Here is a 13,439-nt window from a genome sequence, read left to right on the forward strand (position 1 = left end):
TATAAGGACAATTCAGCCAAAATATAAACGTTTGGCTAGTAATGAATGGACGTATGCAGAATAGCGTTTAAATTAACATGAACTCAAGCCCTTATTCGGTGTCCTGACAGGCCAGCTATAGACTGTGTGATGAATAGCAGGTCTATTTTAGTTTATGAACAGCTCTAACTGTACTTACACTACATCTCCCATCCTTTGGACATTTAAATATGAGCCAGACGTTGGCGTACTTATCCGGCTCACGGCACCAACAGGACACAGATGAGATTCAAATTCACTCTCACATTTTAGTAGAATTCCACCTTCAACTTTTTTTTCAACGTTTTTTGTAACAGTATAATTTGTTGTTTACATTTTATCTGACGACTGTGAGTGTTTGTTTCACAGTCGGACTCTCCGTTTTACACTCAGGCTGCAGCACGTCTGGCTGCGACGGTGAGCTTTCGGTACCACTTGCTCTCGCTTGTAAAAATGGAAGAGCCAAGTGAGCACCTCTCTGTTGTAACACACAGACCCTCTTTCAGACATGTTAACTATGATATATCTCATAGCTATATATCATAACTATATGATATATGATATACAGCTTTACAATCTGCCATCAAACGGGTGCCACTTGAGCTCCAGAAGACTCGATGCAGGTTAACGGCTGTCCAAAACAAAAGAAAATTCATATTATCTTCACAGCCATCACTAATTTACTTTGCTTATGAAAGGATTGTTATTACTTTATTTATCGCTGTGTGCTCTGGGGCCATATCGGAGACAGGCTGATGGGAAAGAGAGATACTAGCGTCCGCTACAAAGAGGACAGGGCTTGAACACATTCTGATGTGCCCTCTCTCATCTAAGTTAGGGAACGGCAATCTCCTGAACTTGCTTTCCTGTACTGAATAATGTACTCAATTCATAACGCTGTAGGCGCACACGTCGTTCGTGCTTATAACGTCCTCGTTGTCAGCTGTCAACCCCGAACGTGAAAGAACACAGGGCAATGCCATTTCCCATTCATACTCATATTTCATATTCCCAGGATTCCAGGGACAGATTGCATTTAAGCTTCAATGTTGATAGGTCTTAATAAGCATCCAAGCACCTCTGCCACCACAGTCCAAGGCTCGGAGCAAGAAACGGGGCGAGCGCCGAACACGCTTATCGTGCTTCCAGTAAAGTCGACGGCGGAGAGACTTTTTGTTGTTGTTGTTGTTGTTTTTAATCCACGGGCGTCAGACTCGTGCAGGGCCGAGGACAGTGCAAAAGAGCGCAGCGCGCGAAGGCCACGGGCGCGTTACGCGCGCCGGTGCCGGCTTAGGGTGCGCATGCGCGACCTCTGTACGGCGACTCGCTAGCATAAGGAGCTACAACCAAAACAGACGGAGTTGGAAATGAGCCTTTTCGTACGATTCCGTAGAGCTTATTTACTCTGAAAACGTTAACAGATCACTAGCACTTGAACAACCGGTAAGTGATATGTTACGAGCTGAGACGGCTGGCCCTCTCAGATAGCTTAGCGTTAGCGATGTAGTTAACAGTCGTGTGAGGACCCGCGCGGAGTCGTAGGCGAGAGTGAGTCGTTTGCTTTTCTAGTTCCTTCCCAGTCGGCTCACAACCAGGCGACCAGGGAACATGTCGCTGCGGTTCTGCGCCAACATCTCCTGGCTGTTCGCGGAGCTGCCGGAGTTCCCCCGCAGGCTGCAGGCCGCCGCCTCGGCGGGGTTCCGCGCGGTGGAGGCCGCGTGGCTGTACGACACAGACCCGGGAGACCTGCGGAGGGTCAAAGAGCAGGCAGGGCTGGAAATAGCCCTCATAAACACCCCCCCGGGTAAGAGGAGACGAGAGCGGGGTATTAACCTTGCTTCACATAACTTCAGGAGTCAAAGGGAGCTGTTCTTTCCCAGTAGGACCTGGGTTTCATGTGTGCACTCGTGTGTTGTTGCTGTAGTTTGCTTTTAGTTAGCAGGCTCTGACAGCGGAGGCATTCACCCTACGACCTGCATTAGCATATAGGGAAGCCTCAATCAAATACAAATGCAAAAGGAACTCTAAGGTGTAAGGTGTGTCGTTTGTCTCCTATGAAAGGTGCTCCCTCCTGTCCAGGGCAATTGTCAGTGTGCAATTACTAGATGCAAAAAAAATCTTAATTTGCCATGATTATCATAAACCTCCACCAGGTTTTGACTGAAACATCTCAGCAGAGATGCATACTATAATTTATAGCCAATCCAATCATTGATATCACAATTCTCACTTGGATACATAAGTATAAAATATTATAATATAAAATGTTTCTAGCAGTTTATAAAAGCAGTAAATGTGGTGTAATTTGTCATTTTTCAGGTGATTTAAAGCATGGGGAGTTGGGGCTTGGTGCTGTCCCTGGAAGAGAGCTGGAATTCAGGCAGGGTTTGACTCAGGCCATTCACTACGCTAAAGCTCTGGACTGTAAGAGGTATTGCTGGCTTGTCTTGGAGACCACATGTGCTGCCACCTTTGTGTTTTTCTTTTTGAACACCCAATTTAACTCGTCAGGTAATTATCAGGCAGGCTAGCCGGTTCTTCCTAGGGGTCCTCGGGACAGAGTGTGGAGAACTGCTGCGTTACTTCTGAAGCGTTGTTCCACAGAAAAACTGACCCTTTTATTGTTTACAGTTTTAAAAAGTTACATTTAGCACCTTTGGCAGAGACTCTTAGGCCCACGTCAGCACTGTGGTTTAGGCAGTGTGAAGTGCCTGATGTGTAGCCAGTTCTCTCCCATTCTTTCCATTCATTTTTTACTGATTCAGCCCTGATGCTAAACATTTACTGAACTTGGCAGACGCTCTTGTCCACAGTAACTTACAGATATTTGTCAGTACGCATACTTCCTGGGAGTCGAACCCATGACCTCGGTTGTATTGTATTGTCCATTGTTGCCGAGTGAAGGATGGGTCCCCGTTTCAGTCTTGGTTCCTCTCAAGGTTGCTTCCTCATGATTCCGTACCACTGTCGCCCTTGGCTCGTTCACTGGGAGCTTGGGCTTGGACGTTTGTAAAGCTGGTTTGTGCAACTGTTGTAAAAAGCGCTAAATAAATAAATTTGACCTTGACTATCACCATGTTCTACCTGCTCCACCAGGTGAGCTTATTATATATAATAAATATGGAATATGGATACAGTATCAGACATGCAGTGCAAACATAACTATTATTGGTTTGAATCTAAAGGATCTTATGACAATTGTAACTCATGGATTAAATAATTTCTTCTCTAATTGACTTAAAAATAATATTGCATAATAATCTTTAGATTTTTATATTTTATTCGTTTTAGTTCGGGTAAACCCGGTTTGTCCTATAGCTAACAAGGTGATCAATTAATGGCTAAGTGTGCAGATGAATTCACCAAATTATTCCAGCTGCAAAATATTTGCGCAGAGAAACCGCAGACATCCATCTGGGTTGTTGACACAAAGCACCACTGGAATAACATCATTAAAATCACCTGGATTTATTGTGAAAGAGTTGAAAGACTGGTTTGGGTTTTTTGGGGGGGGGGGGGATTGCCTTCATATCCCAAAAACATCAGAATATCCTTTTAAAATGCGAGGAAGCCATGAACCTGAAGCATGTGTAGAGTCACATGCAGTTTCTCTCCAGGATACACTTAATGGCTGGGAGGGTACCTGCAGGGGCCCAGCGTGCCGCGGTTGCTATGGAGATGGAAGCCACCTTTGTGCAGAACCTGCGTCATGCGGCAGATATGCTCGCTAAGGTGAGGCTCTGCCCCCCTACTCAGTCTCCGCCCTTTCTGTCCAGCATATGCACGCATGTCAGTGGGGTTTCTGTCTATTTTGCTGGCTCTGTTGCACCTGCCTATCTTCAGACGACAAAGTCTAGCCATAGCATGCATATATATATATATATATATATATATATATATATATATATATATATATATATATATATACACACACACACACACATTAATTTAGTATAAAGTAAATTGGTAATGACATTCTGGAAAAAATGATGGCTATTACTCCACAGTGGCTTTATATTCACAGTACCCATGCTTTGATGGTATATATGACACTGGCTTTGTTCCTTGTCTGTTTTTAATGTCTTTTCTCTGTGTTACAAGTAACATGACAGAATATTTGTACCATGTGCTATGTAACATTTACTCGCAAGTTGCATTTGAGTTTTCCGGAGTGAAATGGATCATGGAACAGCGCTATTTGTTGCCTTGCTTTCAGGAGGGAATTCTTGGTCTTATTGAACCCATTAACACAAGGATTACGGATCCTCAGTACTTCCTGAACTCGCCTCATCAGGGTAAGACTAGAATTCCTCTAGATCGGTGGAATTTATTTCTGTTTTTGTGAAATATCCCGCCTTGTTTAGAATGTACTTGTGGAGTAGTTAAATTATATACGCTATAAGAATATTCCCATATCATTTGCATGCACCATAATTAGCATTCATTTTTAATTAGTTAATTAACAGATTGCACTATGGTAATGTGGCCAGCTATAGCTGGTGTTGACTATTGCCCTCTACTAACATATTCCTTACTGCATGTAGCCGCTGCGATTCTGCAGAAAGTTGACCGTCCAAATATCAAGCTCCAGTTGGTGAGTATTCCCTTTGCTCTCTGGAACGACGGTGTGTGTTAACTTTTCACCTCTTGCAGCAGGGAACAGCAGTAAAGAGTAAAATCCAAACACCCAACAAAGCCTGTTTAGCACCAGCTATATGGTCCACTGGGGTGTTCTGGGTAATGAGGGATACAGTCAGGAAGGGGGGGGCGATATTTAGCATATGATCACACTGCTGGTGTTTGTGTCTGGAATCCCGAGTTATGACCCATATGCTGGTCAGGTCAGTCCTACTGTTCGGTTTCTATAATCCAGAGACTTTTATAGAGTCCCACATACTTTAATCAATGCGTTAAAGATGTGCTGCAATACGTTTCAGTTGTCCACCAACTGGTGAACCACCACACCACACCAGACCAGGATAAGACTTCCCAACCCTGATGTGTGTCCTGAAAATAAAGACCCCAGACACATTCGTGTCCAAGCCTGGTCATGTGAATGAGGATGTGGTGTACTGATATGACCCCCCCCCGAGGATGAGGGTTATTTATGAATTGAGCAGTCAGAGGAAGCAGTGTCTCATGCAGTAGCGTATTAAGAATGGGTGACACGAGCACAACACTTTCTGAGGACCGCTGTTATCACGCTGCAGTAGTTGGGTTATTTTTCCAGCAGAATAAATCTTGTGCGGGGGACTTTGGCCATTGGCTAGCTTTAGGGACGCAGAAAGAATTGGGCAGCGGTGTAGCTTGTGAGTGCCCCTGTGTCCCAGAAAAGACTTCAGTGTTCCTCCTCTGTTGGGCTTCCAGTGTCTTTTGTGCTGTCTGGGAGGTGATTCGAGCTCTGATTAAGACTACCAAAGAAGCAACACCACTGAAAGGCACCATAGCTCCTAAATCACACTGATGTGCTCAGCTTGCTGTGGGCTCTCACCAACACACGTTATTTTCTCCTGCACAGGACGTTTACCACTGGCAGATAATGGATGGGAACCTGACAATGAACATCCAGAAATACTTCCCCCTCATCGGCAAGTAACGCGCTGTTTTACGATTAACTTTGGCTACCAGAAGGGTCACATTTACGTTACATTTATGGCATTTAGCAGATGCTTTTATCCCAAAGCGACTTATAATTATGACTGACACACAGCAGGTATGTACACACACAAACCACAAAGTTATACTGTGTGCGCTGCACTACACAGAACTTACTTACAAAACTTGAACTGCTGACTTGCAGAGGGAAATGCAATATTACAGCATTATTGCATGTTTATCTTAACACAATACACAAACAAACAAAAATAAATTACTCTTACAATAAAAACAAACAAACAAAACTCCCACAATGTTGATCATGAGGATTTGGCCACGATTCTGTCTAGATTCCCTTGTTGCCTGCTTTACATTATGACACTCTCCACAAGAACTGCTCAAATGTCTGTGGAAAGCTTCCTCTGCCTCTTCCTCTCTGTCTTTCTTGGTCCATTTTCTTGTTCCGTTTGACTTTTTCCTGAATAGGTATAGGGGGGTTTATCTGCCCCATTAGGAAAAGTAAGTAATTATGATGTGTTTTATTGTGTTTTCAAATGTTTAGTTCATACTGAGTTTTGATTGGTGACACCCATCTCATATTCCTAAACACTGGTGTGTCCTCAGAACTGAATGGTGTACTGAGAAGTGTGTTCGGCAGAATGTGTTGATATGTGCGTAGACGTATTGTATGATTATGGGATTTTAGCATAAGGAATCAATTCCTTGAGGTATTAATTCAGTTCCAGTGTGTATCCTGTAAGCGGGTGAACACGGGGTGTGTGTGTGTGTGTGTGTGTGTGTGTTTTTCACTGTCTGTGGTTTGGAATAAAACTCATGTCACAGATGAATGGAAAATAGGAGTAAAGTGGAAATAATCTTCTATTGATGGTTTGAAATGGGACTGCTGAAATGAAAGGCTATTGGTCTATTGCTGTGTGCTTTAAACAGACTAAGAAACCATGTGTTCTCCCCACCCCACACTTTATTCAATTTGTTCATATTCAGTTGCTGAGTGTTCACGAGTCAACCCTCCACCACTCCACCAGGAACCAGACACACATCAGCAGTAAGGCAGGTGGCCAGCACATCAGAGAAATCATGTCCTTCATCTTGTATCACACCTCCCTCTTTTGAAGGGTCTGTAGGAGTGAATTGGAGCCGAGTAGCCTTCTAATAGATGTGAATTTGAGCTGAGTAGCCCTGTAATAGATGTGAATTTGAGCTGAGCATCCCTCTAATCAATGCAAAAAAGAAGTGTGACCCTGCTAGACACTTTCCACCCCCCCCCCATTCTGCAGCTGAGACAGAAACCCACCCCCCACCCAGCCTGTACTGACGGTCCACAGACTTTGCAGTTTACTCAGCAAGCTACCAGGCCACCGGTGTGAATATTATGCTGTCCTGAATTGCCAGTGTGTCGTGGCCTGTGCGACAGTCATGCTCCTTTTGCGCTTAGTGGTTTGTAAATTTATTGCATTTCCCATTTCTTCTGAAGTCACGTTGTTGTGGTATGTAGTCACACTTATGTAGTCCTGCCTAGTGGTGCTGTACTGTGCACGTGCGTGTTGCACCCTGGAACAGAAGGAAAAAAAATCTCGTTCCTCTTACAGGTCACGTCCAGGTGGCACAGGTGCCCGGCCGCCACGAACCTGACAGTGCCGGAGAGGTCAGCTTCCCTTACCTGTTCAGCCTGCTGGAAGAGCTGGGCTATGACGGCTACGTTGGCTGTGAATACAAACCGCTGGGTGAGTGGCTCCACCGCGCGTGCTATGAAACCCATGCCTGAAGTCGTGTTTTTTAGCACAATCCTGTACTGTTATTTTTACGGTTATGCTTCCATCCCCTTTCTGTCTGCGCTCATGTAAGGGCAGACTTGGTTTGCACAAAGAGGAAACTTGGTGTGTGTGTGTATGGTAAAGCCACATCTAATGGCTCAGGAGTGTCTTGCTTTCCTTTTAAATGGACATAAAACTGTTTGAGTTGTTACTACACTCATCATCGTCTGTTGTAGAGCTTATACTTACTTTGCACTTCTAGGCATCAGCATTGATCCCCGTGTTTCAACAGTATTCTAGTTCAATGGTATCTTGAACTCTGACCTACAGTACTGTCTATGATGCACAGTAGTTGACGAAGCACTTTTGTAAGTCGCTCTGGATAAGGGCATCTGCCAAATGCAGAAAATGTAAATGTAAATCAGCTTTCTTCAACAGCCACCCGATATTTATTCTGGATTTTTTTATTGGACAACGTTGTTATTGTTGGCTAACAGAGCATTGCCTCCCTAATGAACTGATCCACTTTTCACTTGAAGCCTTAAGATAAATGGAAAACGAAGCACACACATTTACATTACAAAGCCCAATTCTTTGACTAGTGATTTATAAATAAACAAACGTGTGTATGTATTTCTGTGTGTGCGTGCACGCGCGCGCCACAACCCACTTGATCTGAATGTCAGGGTGTTATTCTCTCTAGGCTCAACAGAAGCAGGCCTGGGTTGGGTGAGAGAGTACTTGGAGGATCAGAGGTGAGTTCAGACGCCTGGCTGGGTCGATCCTGGCGGAACCCCACACACCTCCCCTTCGGCACCAGCAGTCTACAAGGAACTTTCTCACCCATGTGAACATGTTGCGGTCCTGCCTGTATTTGAGCCTTCCGTTGACTCTGGTGTGTTTGCAGCAAATGCACGCATATTTGCAAAATGAAGGCCGTAATTACACGCATGTTTTCTGATAAGGCTATGGAGCCTCTTATCGTCACCAGACAAGTCCAGAACTGGACTTCCATCAAGGACTTCCTCCCATTTGTCAATATGCTCAAGAATAATACTAGGAAATTTATTTTATATGCAAGTGCCTAACTTCAGTGTCGGGCAAACTATTCAGTTTAACGATTGTTGTTTGTGTTCTGAAACACTATATTAAAAACACTTCAGTTATTCATTTATGGTTTAATGCTGCATTGTATACTTACAAATGATTCATTATATACACATAATGTACAGGTTTCAAACAATTAAATCACAATATTTTAATAGCCTAAATGCACACATCAACTGCTAACTCATTAGCATACTGCATTATTAGGCTTAAGTGTCCAGCGTCCTTCATGTCAGAAAACTCGAACACGTCGTCTCACTCAGCAGCAGCCACTTTGAATCGAGCTCAAAATGGCCTGTAAATATTTGGTTTCTTTCAGTGAAGTGCACACAAGATGCAGCCATGTCTCCTGTGAAACGTATGTGGGTGTCTGTGCGTGTGTGCGCACCCATGCTATTGGTAGATATTTTCCTGCTGTCCTGTCTGTAAACTGAGACAAAAAGTCTGTTCAGAGCATTACCGTTGTAGAACTAGATCACCACACAGATGTGATTCTTCTCTGACAATGTCGATTAAATAATAACAATTCTGACTGCATCCTAAAAAAAAAAATTAAAAAAAAAGTAGGCACTTCTGGATTTAAGATTATGGCAGTAAGTATAAATTATTTCACGCAAAATACCACTGAGGGCAGAACAAGAAGCAATCACCCACCACTACAAACTTCAGTAGTTCTCACACACACACACACAGAGTAGTCATCGGCTACTTAATGGCTCATACAGTGCCGCAAGCACCGTGAAACCAAGTCGTCATTTCAACGTGTGCGTCAGATAACGGCACACCCGAACGATTCTCTGCGTAACTGGCAACGTTAAAGGTGCTTGTGCTGTCTCTATCTTGCTTCTCTCTCCCCTCTCTCTCTTTTCTGACCAGCGCTTACCCCTCCATTGCAACCTGAATGTCTATTCAGTATTAGAAGAAGCAGAACACCCACTAAGGTCGTCAAACAACTAAAGGGAAAATAAAGCCACAGCAACAAAAGAAACATCGTAAAGACCCCAGCCGAGAGCTGAAGAGAGTATGGCTTTGGCAAACCAGCAGTGTGGCCAAGGGTCCTCTTACACATGTGAAACGCAGCCCCTGTAAAGTACACGAATGGGGACGCCCTCGAGTCCTGTTCCGTGAGGTAGATCTCCTCTCAGTCCGACTTCACCAGATGCGTTTGGGAGTTAAACGCCATCTTAAGACCCCTGACACGATCCAACATATAGTTAAACTCAAACACTGGGCTGGAGGCTAGATCTTGGTGGGTGGGGGTGGGTTGTCTCGGTAAGCCTCTAGAACATTCACGCCGGTTCATTCGGCCTGTCGATTCTTAATTTGCTCTAGAACGTTCCAGAATAACACTGTTATACAGAATGTACTGTAACCACCATGGCCACAGGCCTGTCTGACTCCAGTCTTGTTGGAAAAGCTCCCCTGTCTCCTTCATATCACACTACACACTCGTTTAGCCAAAATTGCATTTTTTTGTTGTTGTTCCTATGTCCATTAGCTCCCCTGCTGTGTGTGTGAGATGCTACAGCAGACCCGTCCATAGGTTGTAACAGGCGGTGTTGATCACAGACTCCAAATGGTGGTACATGGACACCAGTTGGGGTGGGGGGCTGTTGCTAGGTTGCGGTTGAGATGGCAGCGGTTCCCTGAAAACAACCTTAAGACTCTGGGGGAAGAAGAAAATGAAGGTTAAGAGGCACATTTTGTACGGTGTGACGGCACCAAGTTGCTTTTACGCAGGGAGATGAATGTTATCGGTGAGATTCAGACCAGGATAAGAAGGCAAGAGTACAATAGCTCACCGTTTTCCCTGCCTGGGCGTCCAGGAACACCAGCACAAAGCAGTCTGTGAACTTCTGGTTAAGGACAGCCTTTAAAAAAATAAAGTTAACATTCAGAATGTAATGTCTTTGCCAACGTTCCCTTTCATGTTTAAATCTGAACTCCACATTGCATGATCCATTTATTATCGGCGTTGAGATGTTTAATAACACCTTTTTAACACAGACGCCGACAGGGTACTTTTGTTTTGGATGTATAGAAGAACAAATTACAGACTGCGCGAGTTGTGGGCTTTCTCTTGCAAACCTCCAAAAGTGCACGTGCCCTCTTTTGATCCAGAGTCCCTCAATTACAGACCTAAGCAGAGAACAACCTCCTGACACTTTAGAGGAGACGTGATTATTCCCCATAAAATTCATTTAATCCCCGCCGAGACTTAAACATTTTAACACCACATACAAGTTCACTGCAAACCACAAAGGTATCAAAATGCTGAATCCCCCCATACCTCCACTAATCTTTTTGCTGAAAGTAACCATAATAAGCTGTAACTATAATTTATTAATACAGTTTAATTTTGAAGTCTTCAAGGTGACTCGAGGCATCCAGCGAGTGGTCTTGTGACTTTTTTTTCATAGCAGGATATATGTTCTTTTCAAAAAAAAAAAAAAAGGAAACCAGAGCTGCAACCCTGTAATGTTTCTGAAAAGAGATGAGTGTGTTCCTGTCAAAGGCTCCGATGTAAATGGTGCGCGGTCGCCCCCAAAGAGAAAACCGTGACGCCGTTGCCAGGTGACAGACCGCTGGAGCTGATTCCGCGGGGCCGCTTTTGGGCGCCGTTCGCTTTGAGGCCCGAGTCTTTGAATAAGTAAGAAATAAAAAACCCAACCCACCGATATACAATTATACTTCAGAATCCTTACCAGGTACTGAATGCCACTGTCGTCCACGAAGTGCCTGCAGCTCTGTGGGAAGCGGGACAGGAGCACTTTAATGAGACTCTGGTACCAGGCAGGACTCATGGTGAGGAAACAGTCCTGTCAACACGCAAATAACATACAGGTTCAGGACGTTACTGTATGACCGCGTACGTTTCATGTCGGTTTTAAGTTTAGGAAACACGGTGGGGAGCAGAGTTCGGCGTGTTGAAGGCCTGGACACGAATAAACGTGGCGAGCTGGATCCACACCGCCTGTTCGCTAAGGCTCATTTCAGCGAATGCTATTTTGGGGATTTGCCACGGTCTTGGGGAGTCTTTGAAGTGCTTAAAAAGGCTTCAAGGCTCCAGGGTAAGTTTGTGGCCACACAGTTTGACTATATAAATATATACTTACTTTGACACACACACACACACACACACACACACACACACACACACACACACACACACACACACACACACACACACACATATATATATATATATATATATAAAAAATTCTTCATTTGATTATGAAAAATCACTGAAATGGAGACACCCCAGCAAGAATACGGAATCATTAAGCAGATTTGTACAATGTAAGTGTGACCCAAATTTGATTTCTTTTAAAAGAAATCCAATTCGCACCAGCTCCCCGCGCTATCACAGATGTGCAGAAGCACCTCCGGAGGCTACATACATCCTTCCGCTAGGAATCTTCCTCCTTTTGACGGCAGCGTGCATCATCCACACGAACAGATTAGCGGAGACGTCGCCTTGGCGCTGAGCTTTGGCGAGGGAGGCGGAAGCGACCTCAGCGCGCGCTTGGCAGTGCTGGATGTAAGGGGCGCGTGGGGCGGGAAATCAAAAGGTACCTGTATGCAGGTTAGGACGGAGGCAGCTCCCCGTGGAGAATCGGAGCTGTGGGGCAAATGTAAAGACGAGAGGGCAAGGCGCTTGAACTGATGCTAACGGCAGAGCGCTGGCGCAGAAAGCCTCGCAGGGGGATGTGTCAGCTCGCCGGATATCCAGAGCGAAGTCTGCAAAGGCGGCGCCGGCAGTCACAGGATTTCTGTGTGTGTGTGTGTGTGTCGGGGGGGGGGGGGGGGGTGTTAAGGCCTGCAGGTACAGAAAGCTAAAGATGATCATAATGTCGTTTCTACAGGGAGCCGCTGGATAGCGTCTCTGATGCGTACCATGACAGAACTACTAAGTGCACGAGCTCAGGCATACACTCTGCAGAAAAACGCAAATAAATTGATTTTTTTTTTTTAAATGATATGCCATCATTTGTCCAACAAACCTCAGAGCTGTTCAAATGCATAACATAACCAATGTGCTTGAAACGGAGCATAACGGAATAATGGGATGATTGCGCTCTCAAAAATAAACTACACCGCCAACAAGGGAACTCTGGCTCGCGGCGGTACGGACACATTTAGCTCATTTAACTCACTCCCGAATAAGTAGACGTGAACCTTGGAGGCCATGGATAGTGTGCTTTTGTTCTATTACGCCTAAGTGTTGGAGATAGACGCAGGAACTGAAGAAAATAAACAAGGGTCCCTGCTGTGATATTACAAGCTTGATTATTACAGCACTGTTAAAGGGGTTGAGTTCCTGTCTCTCCGTAACTGGCTGTGCAGTTAGACGTGCTGAAGAGCGTGTGTGTGTGTGTACCCCTTTTGCTTAAGTGAGTTTGTACACTGTGTGTGTGTGTGTGTGTGTGTCTTGCAGTACTGTGGGCTACTTTTGCCACTTCTGTCATCCTGCAATCAGAAACTGGCGGCACTAAGATCACTAAACGTGTGTGTGTGCGCGCGTGTGTCTATGCGTTTGTGTGCACGCACAAGACGGACCAGCGAGAAAGTCAGCTACACACAGCGGGTGAATGGTGAACAACAGAGTTGGATGTATATACTGGACGTGTGTATCGTGCGGTCAGTACCAGCTGTGGGTCAATCTCGTCGATGGACCTGCTCTGCACGGCATTCAGGAGCTCCTCCAGTTCCCCGAAGGTCAGTTTGCTGAGCTTGAGCCTGTCCAGGTGTTCCCCGTGGAACAGCCTCCTCCACAGGTTGTCCCTGCGGCAGTGACCCATGGCCTGCTCCACGCTGCTCTGGATCTGCCTGCGCGCTGACAGCACCTCAGAGTTCAGCAAGGGGAAGAGAGAGGGCAGGTAGAACAGACCGGGAGAGGCTCCGCCCCCCTCCCACGCCTGCTCGCCGAGGTCAGGTTCGGGG

At 45.2% G+C, this 13,439-nt stretch overlaps 2 protein-coding genes across 5 annotated transcripts in view; one reads left to right on the forward strand and one right to left on the reverse strand.

The window, feature by feature from the left end:
• Nucleotides 1–560: 560 nt before the first annotated feature.
• On the forward strand, nt 561–8,558 carry hyi (hydroxypyruvate isomerase). Its single transcript, XM_026995926.2, has 9 exons — nt 561–1,461; nt 1,588–1,822; nt 2,338–2,449; nt 3,636–3,750; nt 4,235–4,313; nt 4,563–4,612; nt 5,537–5,606; nt 7,224–7,358; nt 8,092–8,558. Exons 2-9 carry the CDS (start codon nt 1,627–1,629, stop codon nt 8,145–8,147), a joined length of 813 nt encoding a protein of 270 aa, XP_026851727.2. The 5' UTR covers nt 561–1,461; nt 1,588–1,626; the 3' UTR covers nt 8,148–8,558.
• The window catches only part of szt2 (SZT2 subunit of KICSTOR complex), an 87,227-nt gene continuing 82,339 nt past the window's right edge, over nt 8,552–13,439 (reverse strand). For all 4 annotated transcript variants that reach the window (XM_035524533.1, XM_035524534.1, XM_035524532.1 and 1 more), the window contains 4 exons: nt 13,145–13,439; nt 11,201–11,314; nt 10,298–10,366; nt 8,552–10,161 (listed from right to left, as the gene is read on the reverse strand). The exon at nt 13,145–13,439 is cut by the window's right edge and continues 219 nt beyond it. In XM_035524533.1, coding sequence (XP_035380426.1) covers nt 10,018–10,161; nt 10,298–10,366; nt 11,201–11,314; nt 13,145–13,439 — 622 coding nt within the window. In that variant the 3' untranslated portion in view covers nt 8,552–10,017. The remainder of the gene's footprint in view (nt 10,162–10,297; nt 10,367–11,200; nt 11,315–13,144) is intronic.

The sequence above is a fragment of the Electrophorus electricus genome, chromosome 3 (genome assembly GCF_013358815.1).
Source record: "Electrophorus electricus isolate fEleEle1 chromosome 3, fEleEle1.pri, whole genome shotgun sequence".
Taxonomy (NCBI): domain Eukaryota; kingdom Metazoa; phylum Chordata; class Actinopteri; order Gymnotiformes; family Gymnotidae; genus Electrophorus; species Electrophorus electricus.